The sequence below is a fragment of the Acanthochromis polyacanthus genome, chromosome 5 (genome assembly GCF_021347895.1).
Source record: "Acanthochromis polyacanthus isolate Apoly-LR-REF ecotype Palm Island chromosome 5, KAUST_Apoly_ChrSc, whole genome shotgun sequence".
In the NCBI taxonomy this organism is placed as follows: Eukaryota; Metazoa; Chordata; class Actinopteri; family Pomacentridae; genus Acanthochromis; species Acanthochromis polyacanthus.
The window spans coordinates 1,382,901-1,404,340 of NC_067117.1; the positions used below are offsets into that span (position 1 = coordinate 1,382,901).

The 21,440-nt window shown below is 38.6% G+C and overlaps 3 protein-coding genes across 3 annotated transcripts in view; all 3 read right to left on the bottom strand.

Annotated features, from left to right (window-relative positions):
* Positions 1 to 2,586: 2,586 nt before the first annotated feature.
* LOC127534154 (tripartite motif-containing protein 16-like) lies at positions 2,587 to 4,266 on the bottom strand. The gene is made up of 2 exons (XM_051948659.1): positions 2,852 to 4,266; positions 2,587 to 2,770 (listed from the first exon to the last, which is right to left on the bottom strand). The coding sequence occupies exons 1-2, from the start codon at positions 4,264 to 4,266 to the stop codon at positions 2,587 to 2,589; spliced, it is 1,599 nt and encodes a 532-aa protein (XP_051804619.1).
* Positions 4,267 to 8,182: 3,916 nt separating this feature from the next.
* On the bottom strand, positions 8,183 to 10,169 carry LOC127534235 (tripartite motif-containing protein 16-like). The gene has a single exon (XM_051948833.1). It carries the CDS (start codon positions 10,056 to 10,058, stop codon positions 8,385 to 8,387), a length of 1,674 nt encoding a protein of 557 aa, XP_051804793.1. The 5' UTR covers positions 10,059 to 10,169; the 3' UTR covers positions 8,183 to 8,384.
* Positions 10,170 to 15,857: 5,688 nt separating this feature from the next.
* Positions 15,858 to 21,440, bottom strand: part of smpd4 (sphingomyelin phosphodiesterase 4) — a 28,113-nt gene continuing 22,530 nt past the window's right edge. Inside the window, 7 exon segments of the mRNA XM_051948660.1 lie at positions 15,858 to 15,980; positions 20,204 to 20,328; positions 20,391 to 20,523; positions 21,236 to 21,294; positions 21,297 to 21,326; positions 21,329 to 21,349; positions 21,352 to 21,439. Coding sequence (XP_051804620.1) covers positions 15,858 to 15,980; positions 20,204 to 20,328; positions 20,391 to 20,523; positions 21,236 to 21,294; positions 21,297 to 21,326; positions 21,329 to 21,349; positions 21,352 to 21,439 — 579 coding nt within the window.

Here is a 21,440-nt window from a genome sequence, read left to right on the forward strand (position 1 = left end):
AAAAACAAAACAGTGAGTTAAAACACAAGTAAACAGTGAGAAATGCAAGATTAAAAAACTGAGTGAAAACCATGTAAAGAGCATATAAAAACATAAGTAGTAGAGTAAACATAATAGTAGAGTAAAAACACAAGTAAACGGTGAGTAAAGATACAGGTAAACACCCTCCGAGTAAAAAGACAAACTCAGAAAGACAAACATGCAAAACTCCGCCTTTTTCCCTTTGTGTTTACATGACAGAAGAGCTGCTCTGCGTTCCCTCGGAGCGTTTACGTGATTTTTTTTCTTTTAGCACAGTTCCACTTCCTGTGCCTGCTTATACTCGTTTGGACACTCAGCGCTGCGAAGTGTCGGCGGCGGTGTTAACGAGGACTGACAGGAAATGGCCGAGCTCGTGCAGCTAACCTTCAGAAGGAGCCCGGCCCTCTATGATTGATGACTTTAATACAAAAGAGGCAATAAAGCAGAACTAAATGCGAAATTAGCCGTAATAGCAGCGGACATTATTACACTTCATTATTGCTTCCCAAAGTGGCAGATGACCCATATAATGCCCGTAACTTTCCCCCCTTTACTTTTTCTATTTGTTTGTGATTCTGACGTTAAACAGTTGTTTTCTCAACATCGTCCTGAAACGTTCAGGAGCATCTGCAGCTTCCGGCAGGTCAGAAAGTCTTAGAATTCATAATACCGATGACCTAAAGTTAAGGTGAAGACGGTCGTCACCCTGAAAACCGAATAAATGGAGGTAGCAGGTAATCACTGGATTTTAACCCTAAAAATGATTCTTTTCTCAACCTAAAAGACCTAAAAAAAAAAAAAAACAGCTGACAGCAGCATACATCTTTCACACATTTCTGCATTTTCACATCTTTATTTACATTTTCATGTGGACAAGGTGAATAAAAGTCATCATTAACAGCGACAGCCTTCACGACTGAACAAACACAGGAAGGAGCACCGCCCAAACAAAGTGCAACAGCAATAAAATAACTGGCAATAAGATGACAAAGTATCATCCATAAATTCTGACTGAAGAAATGCTGCAACAACGAGCTGGAAGAGACCAAATCAAATGCAAAAAAAAAAAAAACTCACACAAATTGTCCCTTAAAAACTCTATTTGACATAAGAACTTAAACAATATTGTGTGATGAGACTTTCTCTGATTGCCATTAAATCACAGAACTCTGGAAGCAACAATAGATGATATGGTGCAAAAATTCCACAAGTATGTCTGTTCACTTGTCACATACCAGATTTTTTGTATTTTTATGTTATGAAGCCTTAGAAAACATTAAAAATTGACTCATCCATTCAGACAAACTGGTTGTTCATCAACAATAATCTCAGTTGTCACAGAAAATATCAAGCAGAAATGATGAAACTATGGATTACAGGACCTCAGTTAATGATTATTACATGCTGATTATTTTCTCTGTCAGTCATTTTGAGTGTAAAATGTCAGAAAATACTCGAACAAACAAATATTTTAATCCCCCACAGCTCAACAGTTTAAATCCAAACCTCACAAAGCATGTAGTTTCTTGTCGGATATGAAAAATAAAATCGAGAAATGCTTCAGAAGCTGAAAGCAGATTTAAAAATGACTGAAACATTTAAGAATCAATCAGTTCCATCATCATGTGACTAATTAATGCTGCAACTACAGAAATAAACTGTAGATCATGATCTTGAATCAGGGCTGAACATGAACTGAACCTCAGACACTGGAGTTACTCTGTTTGAGTTTCAGGAACTCTGCAGCGGTTCCATAGCCTATAACCCAAACTCTCGCATGAGTTTCAGTGTTGTTGTACCAACGTGAATAACTGTTGGTGTTGCAACGTAAAGCCCAAGGTATATCATTTCTTCCAAGAATACATTCATTTGAGTCTCCTTTTCAGATATTCAGATATACAGATATTCTTGTATGCATCCACGACCAAAATTCCTCCTCCTCTCCACTCCACCTCCCAGTAACAATGTCCAGTCAGGCTCTCTTAACAAGACCTGATTACAACATGCAATGAATCTGTCCGGATAAAAATGATCAAAAATAACAAACAAACAAAAAAAACCCCAAAAAAACGCAAAATGTCTGAATTCCTGTTGGGTTTTGGATATGGCTCCAAAACATTTTCTTGTGCATCCTGACATGCTGCATTTGGCTGTCAAATTTGATAGATGTCGGTGAAACATCCTGTCCATCATAGATGTTACAAATGTTCCAGGAGGCGCTATAGAGCCATTTCTCTGCGCACATGTACAAGTCCAGATAAAATATCTAATTTTGTCGCCAAATCTGATTTATGTAAAACTTTTCATGAGTTTTTGAGAACGTTTCGGCCTCAGAAATGTGATTGTTTTCGGTGGGCAATAATTAATTTGTATTCCAACACACATAAGAGCCAGACGTTCAAGTTTCAGAAGCTGAAAGTAGATTTTTTAAAAAATGAAACATTTAAGAATCAATCAGTACCGTTGTCATGTGACTAATTAAAGCTGCAATTACAGAAGTAAACTGTAGATCATGAACTTAAATCAGGGCTGAACATGAACTGACCCTCAGACACTGGAGTTACTCTATTTGAGTTTCAGGAACTCTGCAGTGGTTCCATAGCTTAAAAGCCCTACTCCAGCATGTATGGGCTCAGTGAATGTGGTCTGGACTCTGTGGAGGAGAGTCATGGTTTCAGAGACGCTGTAGAAAGACAGAATACCTGCTCTGTGATCCAGATAAACTCCGATTCTGGAGGACCGAGGACCAGAGATGTTAGTGGTATTGTTGTTGTGGAAAAATGTACAACTGTTGGTGTCACAATGTAAAGCCCAAGTTTTGTCATTTAGTCCAAAACCACATTCATATATTTCTCCTTTTCTGCAGATATCCTTGTATGCGACCGCTACACAAACTTTGAAAACTCTCAACTCCACCTCCCAGTAACAACGTCCAGTCAGACTCTCTTTACTCAGGACCTGACAACATCCAGTGAATCTGTCTGGATGATCAGGATAACGTTGATCTTGTTCCATTAATGTTACTTTTCTGTTCCCTTCAGATAATAACAGCCCTCTGTGTGCTGTGTTTGGATCCAGTGTGATTTCTCTTGAATATTTTAAGAACTCATCTCTGGTCTTCGGTTCTGCTTGTGGTTCTGACAGTAAAACATCCACTTCAGTGATTGCCAGTGAGATGTTTGTCCATGTGTCCCTCAGAATGTCCTGTAGCTGATCTCTGAGCTCTTTCACAGCTGCTGTCACGTCCTCAAAGTGTCTCAGAGGACGGATGTTGATGCTGGATGAGTGTGTGGACTCACTGAGTGCTGACACTGAGGGGTAGTTGTGGAGAAACTGGTTGTGATCTGGTGTATCTGAGAGCTGCTTCAGCTCAGCGTCTTTCCTCTTCAGATCTTTGATCTCCTGCTCCAGCTTCTCCTGAAGCTCTTTGACTCGATTCACTTCAGTCTCCTGCTGGGATCTGATCTGCTGCTCCACATCTCGGCCTCTTTTCTGGATGAAATGGATCATCTGGATGAATATTTCCTCACTTTCCTCCACTGTTTTATGAGCAGATACATTGATGTTCTCCAGCTCCTGTTGAAGCAGCTCCACATCTTTCTGTCTGTCCTGGATTCTCTGCTGGATGTTCAGTCGACTCACCTCCAGCTCCTTCTGCTTCTTCGTCCTTTCTGCTGCTGCTGGAACTGTTTCATGTCCTTTATGTTCATCCATTGTGCAGAGATAACAGATCAACTGCTGATCAGTGAGACAGAAAATCTTCATCACCTCATCATGACGAGAGCAGATGTTCTCCTGGAGGTTCTTTGAGGGCTCCACCAGCTGGTGTTTCTTTAATGGAGGTGAATCATGGTGAGGTTGGAGGTGATTTTCACAATAAGAGGCCAAACAGACCAGACAGGACTTGACAGCCTTCATCTTCCTCCCAGTGCAGACATCACAGGCCACATCTTCAGGTCCAGCATAGCAGTGATCATCAGCAGCAGCTTGGAGTCCAGTCTTCTTCAGCTCCTCCACTAACTCTGCTAACAGGACGTGTTTCTCCAGGTCAGGCCTCTGTGTGAAAGTCTTCCTGCACTGAGGACAGCTGTAGATTCTCTGACCGTCCTCTCCATCCCAGTGTGTTTTAATACAGTCCATGCAGTAGTTGTGTCCACAGGAAGTAGTGACCGGATCCTTCAGTAGATCCAGACAGATGGAACAAGAGAATTTCTTTGAATCTGGCTGATTGCTTTGCTGCGCCATTTCTCCTCTCAGCAAATACGAACGTTACAGCAACAAAGAGTCACACAGGAGGCCAAACCCAACTTTATTGTCTTCAACCTTTGCACGGTGATCTGCAGCAGTTGGGTTTGTCAGCGCTTGATCTGTCAGCGTTGTGATTCCACCAATCCCTAAGCTGGTAGATCTATGAAAGGGGAGGAGGCTGGACTCTGCTGGAGAGAAGGAGGTTTATCAGTCTGGTTTATATCGACTGCAGGAAACAGAGCAGTTTGGTCATTGACAATTTTTATGGTCCTCATTTACACATTTAGAGTCAGTTTGAACTTTAGCAGCATGTCGGACTTTCTATAAAATTTATACAGCTATTGAGCTTGGGTTGCATGACGACAGCAAAACGAAAAACAAAACACTCCTCATTAGTCGACATCGTTCATCTGCTTTGACTTTCACTTGATCATCAGTAAATCAAATATTTAAACAACTTTGGATTGTAAGTTTGTTGATGTTGCTCACAGACTTTTAATGTTGGTCAAGAAAATGTATGTTTCCTTCAGTTTGGGATTTTTTCATGCTTTCATGTGAGCAAAAAAATTAAAATAAAGATGACAGTAAGATTTTGTCAAACCTTCATAATCCCATATTGAACACATTCATGAGTTTAGAATTTATTTTTGGGGTTCACTGGAAAATGTTTACATGCCCTAATGTTCAGAAACACAATGTTTTTCTTGCTGCAGCACCTCTCACTTCCTGTTTGAATTGAATTTTTTCCCCCACCTTCTGAAGTTCACAGTCTGCTGTGATTGGCCAGCTGTCCTAATTAAAGCCAGGTAATACGAGTTCCTCACACCTGAGTACAGAGAGGGTAATCTCCAGAGGGCAGAATTGTGAAACTGGCATCCTTGTGCCAGAATGAGAGCCAAGGAATATTTAAATATGGATGCAAGCAAATGAAACTGGTATCCCGGTGCCAGTTTAAAGAGCAAGAGAATGTTGGTGTGGGTGATAAAGATGAGACAACGCGGTATCCCGACACCTACAATGAGATCATTGCGACTATTGGCATAAGGGTAAGATGTCAGTGACTCTTACATCCCAGTGTCAGATATGCAAGCAGAGCGTTGATGCGGGTGACAGTGATGGAAGACACTGGCATTCTGGTGCTTGTTAGGTAAGCAGCAAATTGTTGATCAAGGATATAGAGGCAGCTAAAACTGGCATCCTGGTGCCAAAGTTGACACCCAAAGATTGTCCATAAATATGATACAGATTAGAGAAACAAGCATCCTGGTTCCAGCAATGGGAGCAGGAAGTGGTTGAAATGGGAGATGGAGGTTGGTGAAACTGGCATTCCAGTGACAGAGAGCAAGTTAATGAGGGTTGCAGCAGACATGACTAGTCGTGGTTTGTTGCTTTCAGAGTGCATGTAGGTCAAGAGCGACTGTGGTGCAGAAAAAGCAAATGTACAGTTATCTGTCAGTTATCTTGCTGCAGAAAAGCAGTCTTTGGTGTTTTAATTTCTGCTGTGTAGAATTGGGGTCTATGGAGGTTTCTGGAGCCAGAATTTGTCGGATGGAGTGGAACTGCAGATTTTAAACACTTCTGGGTGGTCTTCATGTTTGGAGTCAGCTGCTGCGTTCATCTTTTTATCTATGGTTGTAATTACAGCCTCCGAAATTATGTGAGACTCACACCTTCCTGTGATGTCACTTCCTGCTCAGTCCTCAGCATCCAGCAGACAGCAGAGTAGTTAAATGTCACAAAAAGCCCTAAATTTTTTTTAAAAGAATACTATCTTTGTTCTATAATTCATCCCTGATGTTTACAAGTTGCTCTTCTGTGAGGACACAAGCTGTGGACAGAAAGAGAATAAGTTCTGTGGAGCTAAGTGTTTTTTTTTTTTTTTTATCTCCGGTGAGTTGGTGCTAATGTTGTAAATTAGCCTGCAATTTAGCTAATTCCTGTGAAGAGTTAAATAGACGAGATATGCTGTTTAGGTTCAGATATTTATCTTTAAAAACCAAACGGAGTCATAAGAAAGCTTTCCAGTGTTTCCACTTTACTTTGGTGCTCATTGTATCATTATTTTAATGTTTTAAAAGAAGCTAGCAGCTAGCGCGGGATGCTAACGGCTAATCCGTCTTGTTAGTAATATGCTGAATCACTCTGATGCTAAAGGCTAGCTAAAGCTAATCGCGCGGCTGCTAAGGAGCATTTCACCCATTTAACTCACAGTGAAGCATTTTGTTTTAGTGGAATTTGCCTCCTTTAATGGATAAAGTGCAAATATGTGTTGATATATTCATTTTGTTTGCTAAAATGTTAAGAATTGTGTGAATTTGGAGTTATTAATTCATTGTCATGATTAAATTGTAAAATACAAATGATCTGAAGAGCTAAATGACAAATGTGAATGTTGTTCTATAAATGTTCAGAGGAGAAGAGTGGTTAAAAGACAATCCATTTTAAAATACTTTGACATGGTAAAACATGATGTGTAATTCTCTTTTGTTGTTAAATGCTAATTGTTATGGTACATGGGAATTTAATTTATTGCACTTAAAAAGTGTTTCCTTGTTTGTGGTTCTACGTTGTGTAAAAATAAATTGAAGAAAGAAGTTAATGAGATCTCATGTTGGAAACCAAACAGAATTAGATAACTTACAACTCTGCACTATTTTTATTGGATGTTTTTTTGTTTCTTTAGTCCAAGATAGATGAACTAGTGATGGCTGGATGGTGGTGGATGCGGTGTGGCCAACCGTAGGACCTGCCTCAGAGGACGTTGGATTTGCTTGATCCACTTTTTGAAGCTCAGGTGAAACACACACATTAACCTGTCCGAACCATTGAAGGTGTTTAATCCTAGAGGACCAAGATGGATGTTAGTGTGTCCATCTACCCCACCCTGGCAGGACCAGAGGTGCTACACTTACATGATGTCACTGTCAGATTGTAAAAATATAAACAATACAGAAAATGAAATATTGTCGTTTATTTGCAGATTAACATGAAGCTGAATTATAAGTTTGTCAACAGTTTAGCAAAAACAAACCACACCAACAAAAATTTTAAAATCACCAAGTCTGATTAATAAATGACTCCTGACTGCAATAAATCATCATTATTTTCCACCAGAAAATCCACAATCAAACACAGATTCAACACATTTTGTACATATATCCCTATCAAAGAGAAATGAAGTGCACATTTGAATAAAAATCAGATTTTTCCTTCACCTCAGCTGGGTTGCATCAAAGAAATGAGATTGAAGAACCATGAATTCAAATCAAAGGAAAGCAAAAACCAGATTCAAGGATATTATAACTCAAATTACTACTACAATTTTATGAAACTCTTAAGTTGCAAAATAGTTTCTGAGAAGGTAAAATGTGAAAACATGGAAATATTTACAATAAATTGTGAAGAATAAAATGTGAATTTAGGGATTTCATGTGTCAAACTGATAGTAAAGCATTTTCTTTTTGTAGTTGATGTTTAAATGTTTCACCTGTAAAAATACACAAAATTTCTGCAAAAAGCCACAACATTACTATGTAAAATTACAACACAAAAACAATCTAAAACACAAAACTGTGGCAAAGAGACAAAACAACCCAAAAAGTCAGTGTCACTCAGTGGTTCAGTGACAGGTCAGTTTGGTTTTTTTACTTTTATGTTATGAAATCTCAGAAAACAATAAACACTGACTCAGATCTATTCAGACACACTGGTTGTTCATCAACAATAATCTGAGCTGTCCACAAGAAATATCAAACAGAAATGATGAAACTATGGATTACAGGACTTAAGATCGTGATTATTTCATGCTGATTATTTTCTCTGTCAATCATTTTGAGTGTAAAATGTCAGAAAATACGGAAAAAAACATTTGAATTCCTGACAGCTCAACAATTCAAAAGTTTGAATCCAAAACCCACAAAACATTCAGTTTCTTGTCAAATATGACAAATAAAACCAAGAAATGTTTCAGAAGCTGAAAGCAGACTGAAACATTTAAGAATCAGTCAGTTCCATCATCATGTGACTAATTAATGCTGCAACTACAGAAATAAACTGTAGATCATGAACTTAAATCAGGGCTGAACATGAACCAACCCTCAGACACTGGAAGGACTCTATTTGACTTCAAGGAACTCTGCAGTGGTTCCCAAATCTAAAACCCAAACTCCAGCATGTATGGGCTCAGTGAATGTGGTCTGGACTCTGTGGAGGAGAGTCATGATTTCCGAGACGCTGTAAAAAGACAGAATACCTGCTTTGTGATCCAGATAAACTCCGATTCTGGAGGACTGAGGACCAGAGACAGAAGTTGTAGTGTTGTTGTAGTAAAATGAATAACTGTTGGTGTCACAACGTAAAGCCCAAGATTTGTCATTTCTTCCAAAAACACATTCATCTGACTTTCCTTTTCTGCAGATATTCTTGTATGTGACCGCGACATAAACTCCTCCTCCTCTCCACTCCACCTCCCAGTAACAACGTCCAGTCAGACTCTCTTTACTCAGGACCTGACACCATCCAGTGAATCTGTCTGGATGATCAGGATAAAGTTGATCTTCTCCTGTGGATGTTACTTTTCTGTTCCCCACAGATAGTAATAGATATCTGAATGCTGTGTTTGGATCCAGAGTGATTTCTCTTGAATATTTTAAGAACTCATCTCTCGTCTTTGGTTGTGGTTCTGACCGTAAAACATCCACTTCAGTGATTGCCAGTGAGATGTTTGTCCATGTGTCCCTCAGAATGTCCTGTAGTTGATCTCTGAGCTCTTTCACAGCTGCTGTCACGTCCTCAAAGTGTCTCAGAGGACGGATGTTGATGCTGGATGAGTGTGTGGACTCACTGAGTGCTGACACTGAGGGGTAGTTGAGGAGAAAGTGGTTGTGATCTGGTGTATCTGAGAACTGCTTCAGCTCAGCGTCTTTCCTCTTCAGATCTCTGATCTCCTGCTCCAGCTTCTCCTGAAGCTCTTTGACTCGATTCACTTCAGTCTCCTGCTGGGATCTGATCTGCTGCTCCACATCTCGGCCTCTTTTCTGGATGAGATGGATCATCTGGATGAATATCTTCTTACTGTCCTCCACTGTTTTATCAGCAGAGACATTAATGTCCTCCAGCTCCTGTTGAAGCAGCTCCACATCTTTCTGTCTGTCCTGGATTCTCTGCTGGATGTTCAGTCGACTCACCTCCAGCTCCTTCTGCTGCTTCTTCCTTTCTGCTGCTGCTGGGGCTGTTTCATGGCCTTTATGTTCATCCATTGTGCAGAGATAACAGATCACCTGCTGATCAGTGAGACAGAAAATCTTCATCACCTCATCATGATGAGAGCAGATGTTCGACTGGAGGTTCTTGGAGGGCTCCACCAGCTGGTGTTTCTTCAATGGAGGTGAATCATGGTGAGGTTGGAGGTGATTTTCACAATAAGAGGCCAAACAGACCAGACAGGACTTGACAGCCTTCATCTTCCTCCCAATGCAGACATCACAGGCCACATCTTCAGGTCCAGCATAGCAGTGATCATCAGCAGCAGCTTGGAGTCCAGTCTTCTTCAGATCCTCCACTAACTCTGCTAACAGGACGTGTTTCTCCAGGACAGGCCTCGGTGTGAAAGTCTTCCTGCACTGAGGACAGCTGTAGATTCTCTTACCGTCCTCTCCATCCCAGTGTGTTTTAATACAGTCCATGCAGTAGCTGTGTCCACAGGAAGTAGTGACCGGATCCTTCAGTAGATCCAGACAGATGGAACAAGAAAATTTCTTTGAATCCGGTTGATTTCTTTGCTGCGCCATTTCGTCTCTCGGTCACACAGACGGTTAGAGTTTCACTTTCTCATACCTGAAAATAGTCTGAGCTCTGATGTACAAATCATGTGTCCCTGCAGTGAACCGTTCCTGCCAGCCTCTTCCAGAGTGCAGATCTGAAGGGGAGGAACCAGGAAAGGCTTGGAAATATGAGCTGTTGTGTTTTTAGATCAGGAAGAGGAGGGTTATCAGGCTGAGCTTCATTCCAGGAAGAGCAGAGAGACGCTGAGGCCCTGTCCACACGTGGCCGTGTAAATCATAAAACGCAGACATTTTTCTGCAATTCGGCCCGTCATCCACACGTAAATGCAGCTTTTTCATTTTAAAAACGGAAGTTTGGAAAACTCCGGCCAAAGTGGAGATTTGGGAAAAACCCCGGGTATGTTTTTACGTGTGAACAGAAATAAGCGGAGTTTTAGGAGCGCAAACATCACGACACGAGATGGAAGCTTATTCTGATTGGATAAGCTTGATATATATTTACATTTATTCGGTTACGTGTGGATGGAGATTTTTGTAGAAAATGAGGACGTGTGGCCACAGATTTTTTTCCTAAACGGTGGTGGGGCAGATATTCGGTTTTAAAAATACCCGGCTACGTGTGGACATGGCCTGAGTGTTGAACCTTTTTACAACAGAGCTCATTTCTCATTCAACCCTCAGATGGCAGTTTAAAACACTTACTCAGATTTCAGATAATATATGAAAATATTACATGTTCACATTATTTAGACTTTGGCTGACCCGCTTTTTTCTAACCGACATCAATTGTTGCGGATAACTTTTAAAGATAAAAACAATCGGCCGCAGTGGACTGAACACAGGAGAAAATTGTTGACACGCACTCCACGTTTCCGTTTTACCTTCTCTCATCTTTATTTTAATAACAAATCCATCACTCAAGGTAAAAAACATGAAACAACACAATAAAATTGCGGTCAACGAAAGGTTTCGCTCCCACTGCTCACCCCACACCATGTGCCACAAACGCCACCTGAGGAGACCAGCTGAGTGCCATCATAATCACCACCGATCACACCCACAGTGACCCGCCCCTCACCTGTCTGTCAATGAGAGGTGCATACACATACCATAGCGCTCACATATGGCTCCTACATCGATCCTGATCACAAGTGACAAATTTAACCCTTTAAATGCCAGTTTGTTGATGTAATCCATCCATCCGTCCATCATCTTTACACCACTTAATCCTCTTTAGGGTCATGGAGGGGCTGGAGTCTATCCCAGCTGACTCAGGTGAAGGCAGGGGACACCCTGCACAGGTCGCCATTCTGTCGCAGGGCTACATATACAGACAATCGCACTTGCGTTCACTTGTTGATGTAATGTCACTGTTATGTATTACGAAAACAAAGTTTAAATGAATTATCTTCAACACAATCACTGGTAAATTATAAATTCTGTCTTTTGATGATCACATTCAGGAGTATATCAAAGATTACTGACATGTATTCTGTTGTTTGATTGACAAATAAACTCAGACTGAGGAACTTAAGGGCATAAAAAATAATACATTTAATTTTTTTTTTTACTTTGGCCTCCTTGATTCACTTTTTTGGAACCCAGCATCAGTCCTCATCTTAATGCATAAATATTCATAAATTTTCAGGATTAAACCATTTTAATAGTAGTTTGTTTACATGATGTCAGTATCAGGCTATTTAAAAATAAAATACACATCCTGAAATAGTTATTATACTATTAATGCTGAGAGGTATTTTATTGCTATCATAGTCTGGGACATGTCGGGTAACAAAAACATTTAGTTTGATGCATTGTTGTTATTATTTTGTGCAGCATCAGATTTATTGACAAGAAAATCACTTCAGACGTGACGGACAGTAGTTGCAGTAATAATACTACTAATTAAAGCTGCAAGCTTCATTGAATGGACCCTCACACAGGCAAGTAGGGATGTGGTGCACGTGGAGGTGTGATTCTAGACTGTCAATCAAACAGCATCACCCCGTGATGTCACGAAAACTTTGACGCTTTATATAAAATTCTAGATTGAATTATTTTCAGATGGGACGCCTGATATCTGGTTTTGAGCATGAAAGCAAACGTGGGAAAAATTTTGAGCTGTCAAAAAGCAGTCTTTGGTATTTTAGTTTCTGCTGTGTAGAATTGAGGCCTATGGAGCCTTTTGGAGCCAGAACCTGTCAGATGGAGTGGAACTGCAGGTTTTAGACACTTCTGGGTAGTCTTCATGTTTCGAGCCAGTTGCTACGTCCATCTTTATTTTCTATGGTTGTAATTACAGCCTCAGAATGTATGTGATACTCGCAACTTCCTGTGATGTCACTTCCTGCTCAGTCCTCAGCATCCAGCAGACAGCAGAGCAGTTAACGGCACAAAAAGCCCCAAGAAAAGTTTTAAAAGAAGATTATCTCTGTTCTATAATTCATCCCTGATGTTTACAAGTTGCTCTTCTGTGAGGACACAAGCTGTGGACCAGAAGAGGAGAACTTGTGTGGAGGTAAATGTTTTTTGAAACTCCGGTGTGTTTGTGCCAATGTTGTAAATTAGCTTGTCATTTAGCTAGTTCCTGTGAAGAGTTAAATTGACGAGATATGCTGTTTAAGTTCAGATATTTATCTTTAAAAACCAAACGGAGTCATAAGAAAGCTTTCCAGTGTTTCCATTTTACTTTGGTGCTCACTATAGCATTATTTTAATCTTTTTAAAGAAGCTAACAATTAGTGCGAGATGCTAACGGCTAATGTGTCTTGTTAGTAATATGCTGAGTCACTGTGATGCTAAAGGCTAGCTAAAGCTAATCGCACAGCTGCTATGGAGCATTTCCATATTTAACTGACATTGAAGCATTTTATTTAGTGGAATTAGCTTCCTTAAATGGATAAAGTGCAAATAAATGTTATATATTAATTTTGTGTATTAAATGTTTAACTTTATGTGAATTTGTAGTCATAAATTAATTCATTTTCATGGTTAAATTGTAAAATATAAAAGATCTGAAGAGCTAAATGATAAATGTTAATGTTCTAGAGTAGAAGAGTGTTTTATAAAGATAATCCATTCTAAAATACATTGACATGGTAAAACATGATGTGTAATTCATTTTGTTGTGAAATGCCAGTTGTTATGGTACATGGTAGTTGAATTTATTGCATTGAAACAGTTTTTCCTTGTTTGTGGTTCTACGTTGTGTAAAAATATATTGAAGGAAGAAGTTAATGAGATCTCATGTTAGAAACCAAACAGAATTAGATAACTTACAACTCTGCAATATTTGTGTGGGTTGTTGTTTTTCTATATTTAATCTGAGATAGATGAACTAGTGACGGCTGGATGGTGGTGGATGTGGTGTGGCCAACTGTAGGACCTGCCTCAGAGGACATTGGATTTGCTTGATCCACTTTTTGAAGCTCAGGTAAGATACACACATTAACCTGGCTGAGTCACTGAAGGTGTTTACTCCTAGGGGACCTAGATGGAAGTTGGTGTCTCCATCTACCCCACCCTGGTAGGACCAGAGGTGCTACACTTACATGATGTCACTGTCAGATTATTAAAATTAAAACAATACAGAAAATGAAATATTTATTATATAGTTAGTGGTGAGAGGTACTTTATTCTGATCACAGTTTATATACACCTATATTACAGTAATAATAACAATAATAGTAATAATGCAGAATCCAGGCTCTTTAAATTTATTGTCATTTATTTGCAGATTAACATGAAGCTGAATCACAAGTTTGTCTAAAAATTTCAAAGCAAAACAAAACACACCAACAAAATTTTAAAAATCACTCAGTCAGATTATTAAATGACTGCAATGAAATATCATTATTTTCCACCAGAATATCCACAATAAAATGCAAATCCAACATGTTCTGTACATATATCCCTGTCAAAGAGAAATGAAGTGCACATTTGAATAAAAAGCTGATTTTTCCATCACCTCAGCTGGTTCCATAAATGCATCACTAACATGAGATTGAAGAAACATGAATTCAAGTCAAAGGAAAGCAAAGACCAGATTCAGAAGGACATTAAAAGGCATTTACTGTTACATTTCAAAAAGAATAATGATAAAACGACTCAAAGTAATGAGAAAAAGATCCAGATTTACTGCAGAAACACACAGAATTACTGCAAAAACACATATTACTGAAAAAAAAGAAAATAACTGCAAAAACACACTAAATAACTGCAAAAACACACCACGAAATTACTGCAAGAAAAAAACAAAAATAACTGCAAAAACACACCACAAAATTACTGCAAAAACACACCACAAAATTACCGCAAAAAACACACTAAATAACTGCAAAAACACACCACAAACTTACTGCAAAAACACACAAATAACTGCAAAAACACACCACAAAAATTACTGCAAAAACACACAAAATTATTGCAAAAAAAACCCCCAAAAAGATCAAAAACGTTAGTGTCACTCAGCGGTTCAGTGACAAATCAGTTTTTTTTTCATTTTATCTTCTAAATTCTCAGAGAACATTAAACATTGACTCAAGTCTATTCAAACCAACTGGTTGTTCATCAACAATAATCTCAGCTGTCACACAGAAAACATCTAAAGGAAATGATGAAACTATGGATTACAGGACTTCAGTTAATGATTATATGATTAATGATTATTTGATTCTCTGACAATCATTTTGAGCGTAAAATGTCAGAAAATACTAAAACAAAGAAATATTTTGATCTCCCACAGCTCAACAATTCAACATGTTGAATCCAAAACCCACAAAACATTCAGTTTCTTGTCAGACATGAAAAATTAAATCAAGAAATGTTTCAGAAGCAGAGAGCATATTTAAAAATGACTGAAACATTTAAGAATCAATCCGTTTCGTCGTCATGTGACTAATTAATGCTGCAACTCCAGAAGCAAACTGCAGATCATGAACTTAAATCAGGGCTGAACATGAACCGACCCTCAGACACTGGAGTTTATTTGACTGAGGGGAATGATGCAGTCTCTCCAGCATCATAAAGCCAAACTCCAGCATGTATGGGCTCAGTGAATGTGGTCTGGACTCTGTGGAGGAGAGTCATGGTTTCAGAGACATCATAGAAAGACAGAATACCTGCTCTGTGATCCAGATAGACTCCAATTCTTCGGGATCGAGGACCAGGGAGGGGAGTTCCAGTGTTGTTGTACCAAAATATATGACTGCTGATGTCATAACGTAAGACCAAGATTGTCATTTCTTCCAAACATACATTCATTTGACTTTCCTTTTCTGCAGATGTTCTTGTATGCGACCGCTACACCACTCCACTATACTTGCACTCCACCTCCCAGTAACAACGTCCAGTCAGACTCTCTTTACTCAGGACCTGATGGTAATCAGTGAATCTGTCTGGATGATCAGGATACGACATTTCGGATGAACGTGCTCTTACTTTTCTGTTCTCCTCAGATAATTCCAGATGTTTGTGTGCTGTGTTTGGATCCAGAGTGATATCTGTCGAATATTTTAAAAATTCAACTCTGGCCTTTGGTTCTGCTTCTGGTTCTGGTTCTGGTTCTGGTTCTGACAGTAAGACATCCTTTCCAGTGATGGGCCAGTGAGATGTTTGTCCACGTGTCCCTCAGAATGTCCTGTAGTAGATCTCTGAGCTCTTTCACAGCTGCTGTCACATCCTCAAAGTGTCTCAGAGGACGGATGTTGATGATGGATGAGTGTGTGGACTCACTGAGTGCTGACACCGAGGGGTAGCTGAGGAGAAACTGGTTTGTGATCTGGTGTATCTGAGAACTGCTTCAGCTCAGCCGTCTTTCCTCTTCAGATCTCTGATCTCCTGCTTCAGCTTCTCCTGAAGCCTTTTGACTCGACTCTCTTCAGTCTCCTGCTGGGATGTGATCTGCTGCTCCACATCTCGGCCTCTTTTCTGGATGAGATGGATCATCTGGATGAACATCTTCTCACTGTCGTCGACTGTTTTACGAGCAAATACATTGATGTCCTCCAGCTCCTGTTGAAGCAGCTCCACATCTTTCTGTCTGTCCTGGATTCTCTGCTGGATGTTCAGTCGACTCACCTCCAGCTCCTTCGGCTTCTTCTTCCTTTCTGCTGCTGCTGGGACTGTTTCATGTCCTTTATGTTCATCCATTGTGCAGAGATAACAGATCAACTGCTGATCAGTGCGACAGAAAATCTTCATCACCTCATCATGATGAGAGCAGATGTTCGACTGGAGGTTCTTGGAGGGCTCCACCAGCTGGTGTTTCTTTAATGGAGGTAAATCATGGTGAAGTTGGAGTTGGTTATCAAAATAAGAAGCCAAACAGTCCACACAGGACTTGACAGTCTTCCTCTTCCTCCTGGTGTGGACATCACAGGCCACATCTTCAGGTCCAGCATAGCAGTGATCATCAGCAGCAGCTTGGAGTCCAGTCTTCTTCAGCTCCTCCACTAACTCTGCTAACAGGACGTTTTTCTCCAGGACAGGCCTCGGTGTGAAAGTCTTCCACACTGAGGACAGCTGTAGATTCTCTGACCATCCTCTCCATCCCAGTGTGTTTTAATACAGTCCATGCAGTAGTTGTGTCCACAGGAAGTAGTGACCGGATCCTTCAGTAGATCCAGACAGATGGAACAAGAGAATTTCTTTGAATCCGTTGATTTCTTTGCTGCGCCATTTCTCCTCTCGTCACACAGACTGTTTCTGTTTTTTGTTTTTTTTAAACTTCCTCATACCTGAACTCATCTCAGCTCGATCTACAAATCATGTGTTCCTGCAGTGAACGGTTTCTGTCAGCTTCTTCCAGAGTGCAGATCTGAAGGGGAGGAACCTGGAAAGGTGTGGAAATATGAGCTGTCGTGTTTTTAGATCAGGACGAATATTATTATTGTGAAGCAGTAATTATTATTATAGAATAAACCAGCAGTAATTATATTATTTAATAGATTATTCATATGGATATAATACCAGCCAGTTAATTATTATTATTATTATTCATAGAATAACCAGCCAGTAATATTATTATTATTATAGAATAACCAGCCAGTAATTATTATATTAATATTCATAGAATAACCAGCCAGTAATTATTATTATTATTATTCATCAGTAATTAACCAGCCAGTAATTATTATTATTATTCATAGAATAACCAGCCAATAATTATTATTATTATTGATGAATAACCAGCCATAATTATTATTTTATTGATAAGAATAACCAGCCAGTAATTATTATTATTATTGAATAGAATAACCAGCCAGAAATTATTATTATTATTATAGAATAACCAGCCAGTAATTATTTATTATTTATCTTATTAATATTATTGATAGAATAACCAGCCAGTAATATTATTATTATTATTATCTGATAGAATAACCAGCCAGTAATTAATTATTATTATTATTATTATTGATAGAATAACCAGCCAGTATTATTTTATATATATTATTGATTAACAGCAGTATTATTATATTATTATTATTATATTATTGTTGATAGAATAACCAGCCAGTAATATATTATTATTATATTTTATTATATTATTATTATTATTATTATTATTATATGTTGACTAGAATAACCAGCCCAGTAATTATTATTATTATTGATAGAATAACCAGCCAGTAATTTATTATATATTGATAGAATAAGCAGCCAGTAATTATTATATTATTGATAGATAAGCAGCCAGTAATTATTTTATATTATAGAATAAGCAGCCAAATTATTATATATATAGATAACAGCAGTATTAATTATATATTGATAGGAATAACCAGCCAGTATATTATTATTATTATTATTGATAGAATAACCAGCCAGTAATTATTATTATATTTGAAAACCAGCCAGTAATTATTTATATATTGATAGAATAACCAGCCATAATTATTATTATTGATAGAAAAACCAGCCAGTAATTATTATTATTGATAGAATAACCAGCGTAATTATTATTATTGATAAGAATAACCAGCCAGTAATTATTATTATTGATAGAATAACCAGCCAGTAATTATATATTATTATTCATAGAAAACCAGCCCAGTAATTATTATAATTTATTATCATATGAAATAACCAGCCAGTAATTATTTATTTATTATTATTATAGAATACCAGCCAGTAATTTATTATTATTATTCATAGATAACCAGCCAGTAATATTTTATTATTATTCATAAGAATAACCAGCCAGCAGTTATATTATTATTAATTATGTCATAGAATATACCAGCCAGTAATTATTATTATTATATATTATTCATGAATAATTCCAGCCAGTAATTATTATTATTATTATTATTATTATTCATAGAATAACCAGCTGGGTTAACGCCACACATGTTCTCGTGTTTTATTCCAACTGTCACAATCATCTGGAAATGTTTTCACAGCAAAGTCAGTGATCATTGTATCCCCTGTAAGCTACTGGACATCAGATTTTAGATGAAAATTCACTCTTCTGCTCTCGAGATGATTTCTGGACCAATATTGAAAATATCTCAAGTCTCTTCTGAACTTCTGCTGCTTGGACACTTGTTTAACAGCAGCCTGCTGTTGATGCTCATTCGGGTTTAGGCTCAATAAAACACCACATTTTACAGCTTTAAACCACATTTTGGAAAAACAGTCAACTGCTGTTAGTTTGGCTGCATTTGTACAGAGATTTATTCCGTGTGGAATGAAATCACATGTCATTTTAATCACCTGATCAGGAAGGATTCATCTCTGTAATCATGAAAGCTGTTATTAACCACATCAGTCTGTTTGTAGGAATTATTTTATATCGTCAGCTCTAAAGGATCTGACTCTGATCTCTCATGCACAGTGAAGCTCAACACATCTGGAATTGGTTTGATGCTGATCTGAATTTGCTCCAATCTTTCTGTAAATCAGGAAATTCACTGGAAGGAAAAGGGGCTTTTTTTGCTGTTGAACTTTCTGCCTGTCAGGGGTTTTTCTTCAGTATCAGCCTTTTTATTGGAGCTTTTTTTTCCACAAACTATCAGTTTTTTTCTGACTGTGATCTTCTTGGTCGGTGCTTTTAAATTGAAGAGAGATTTTTCCTTCATTACCCTTTCAATGTAATGGTGGAAACTATTTCTTGTTTATACATTTTTAGTTGGGTGCATTTTTTTATATCTAATTACACAAAAAGTAATGTGCTCTGAATGTGAATTTATGACTTCTGTTTATAGGACTGATGAATAGAATTACATTTAACAAATAGTAATATTTAATCCTAAAGTGTAGTTACGCTACATTCAGCACAAAAGGTTCAGAAAACATTATTAGTTATTTTGTTAATGAGAGCTCAAACGTTTGGATGTTTTCATGGCATTTTTTTCATATTTCAACTCACTCTGAATCAGACATTATTTGATGTACTTGTCCAATAAACATTCTGAATTCGAATTAATGACATGAGAAAAAAGGAGAAAATCCCAGGTTTTTTTCTTAAATAGTTCCTCAGATATTCTTATTCAAACAGCCTCAAACTTCAACATGAAAAAAAACTGATGAAAACAGGCTGACAAGCACATTTTTGAAAGCTTTTTCTCGTAAGTACTGACTATATGAAAATAAAATTTTGCAAATATCTTAATAAATATTCATTTTTATCCCAGAAAACTTTCAGAGACAGTTGAACAGATGGAACCCGATGATTTCAGACAGAATAATTCTTCTGCATCGTCCTCAGAGTTGGACAGTTCACATTTTTTTATCAAATATTCTAACTCACCAATAATCACTGATTATTTGATCTCCTTGTCCAACATTACAGATTCTGATTCAGTGACATGATCAGAAATAACAGTGAAAATTTCAGGTTTTATCTTTAATAGTTCCTCAGATATTGTTGATCAGACAGAACCAAATTTCAACGAGAGAAAAAATGTCTGAAGTGGGTCGAGGGGTTAGATCTCAGAAAGTATTGATACAGCAAGTTTAAAGCTCCACAGATAGCATTTTAAAAACCCATATTCATGAAAAGTTTGATGGAGCAGAAGGTCCTGATGATCCGATTATCTTTGTTAAGGCTGTGTGTTCTGATCGACACAAATATGGAAAGGTCGTTATCATGCCCCAGTGTCTTCCTCAGAGCAGCAAAATATCTCCTCCATCATGTCAGCACTCACCCTGTGGTTGACCAGGCAGGAGATCTGGTAGAACAGCCTGACCAGCAGGGCGTTCTCGTAGTCCTGATGGGCTGCAGCTCCGGGTCTCCTTGATCGGGACGTCAAACCTCCGCGTCCGTTAATATCTGCAGAAACACAGGAGAGTCAGTGTTCAGCCGCTTCCTCGGCTCGGCTGCAGGATAAATACCGACCTGCCTCCTGCCCAGGTCGTCAGGATCAGCCCGCTGTCGCTCTGGATGCAGTCGGGAAGCTGGTTGCAGTTCGTCATCCTGGGAGGAGCCCAGGTTTGATATGAGCTGAGTCAGCTGACCCTGGTTCAGCTGCAAGACGAACCAGCACAAGCAGGAAGCAGCGTTAAAACTCTCAAGAGCACAGTGAAGTGTTCGAACAAAAGCTCTGCATATTAAACACACTGAAAACAATTCATATAATGGCTTTCATTTTTTAGATTTTCAACGGATATGTAGATTTTCCTTCAAATAATTTGTCAAAACAATCCTCCTGAAAAAGAAACTGTTAAATGTCCTAAACAGTGGATTTTCCAGCTCAGAAGCTGATTTTATCCAGACCTGTGGCAGGCAGTGACATTTAGATCTGATAAAACTACGATGTTTCTACCCACAACACAAACGCTGCTGAGAACTGGAATGTTACAGGAGATATTAATATTTGAAAAGCAAAGATTTTACTTTATGGAGTTTAAAAAAAAATCTGCATAAGCTATGATATGGTTACAACTTTTCTTGGCGTTTCTGGATTATCAGGAAAAAAAAATCTGCAAATCCTGTGAAAAAACAAGCAACAAGTGAGGCTTTAAAAGAATCGCTGAAGTTATCAAAATGACACCAACGCCTGTTTTCAAAAGTCACAACTCAGGAAGTATTAGATAGGTATAGTATTGAGTATTTCAGAGCTGTGGGATTTTGCAAGATTCCACGGTTTAAGTTTCTGCCAACATTTATTTCAAGTAAATCCATGAGGTGAGATGACTGGACCGACTCTGCTGTGAAGCTTTACGTTGGCTGAACTGACCTTAAAGATCTGACAGAGGTTTTCCAGAGCTCTGTCCAGGAATTCGTGGGTCTTTTCAGACATTCTCCGCTCTCTTCGGGCTCGGCGCCGGGAACGTGCTGTTGAGATCCGAGGACCGAGTCCGAACCAGGACAGGAAGGAGTTGTTCGCCGCCACCTCGCTGGAGTGATCCGATATCCTCTTGGCCGTCTGTCTGGCTTGTGCC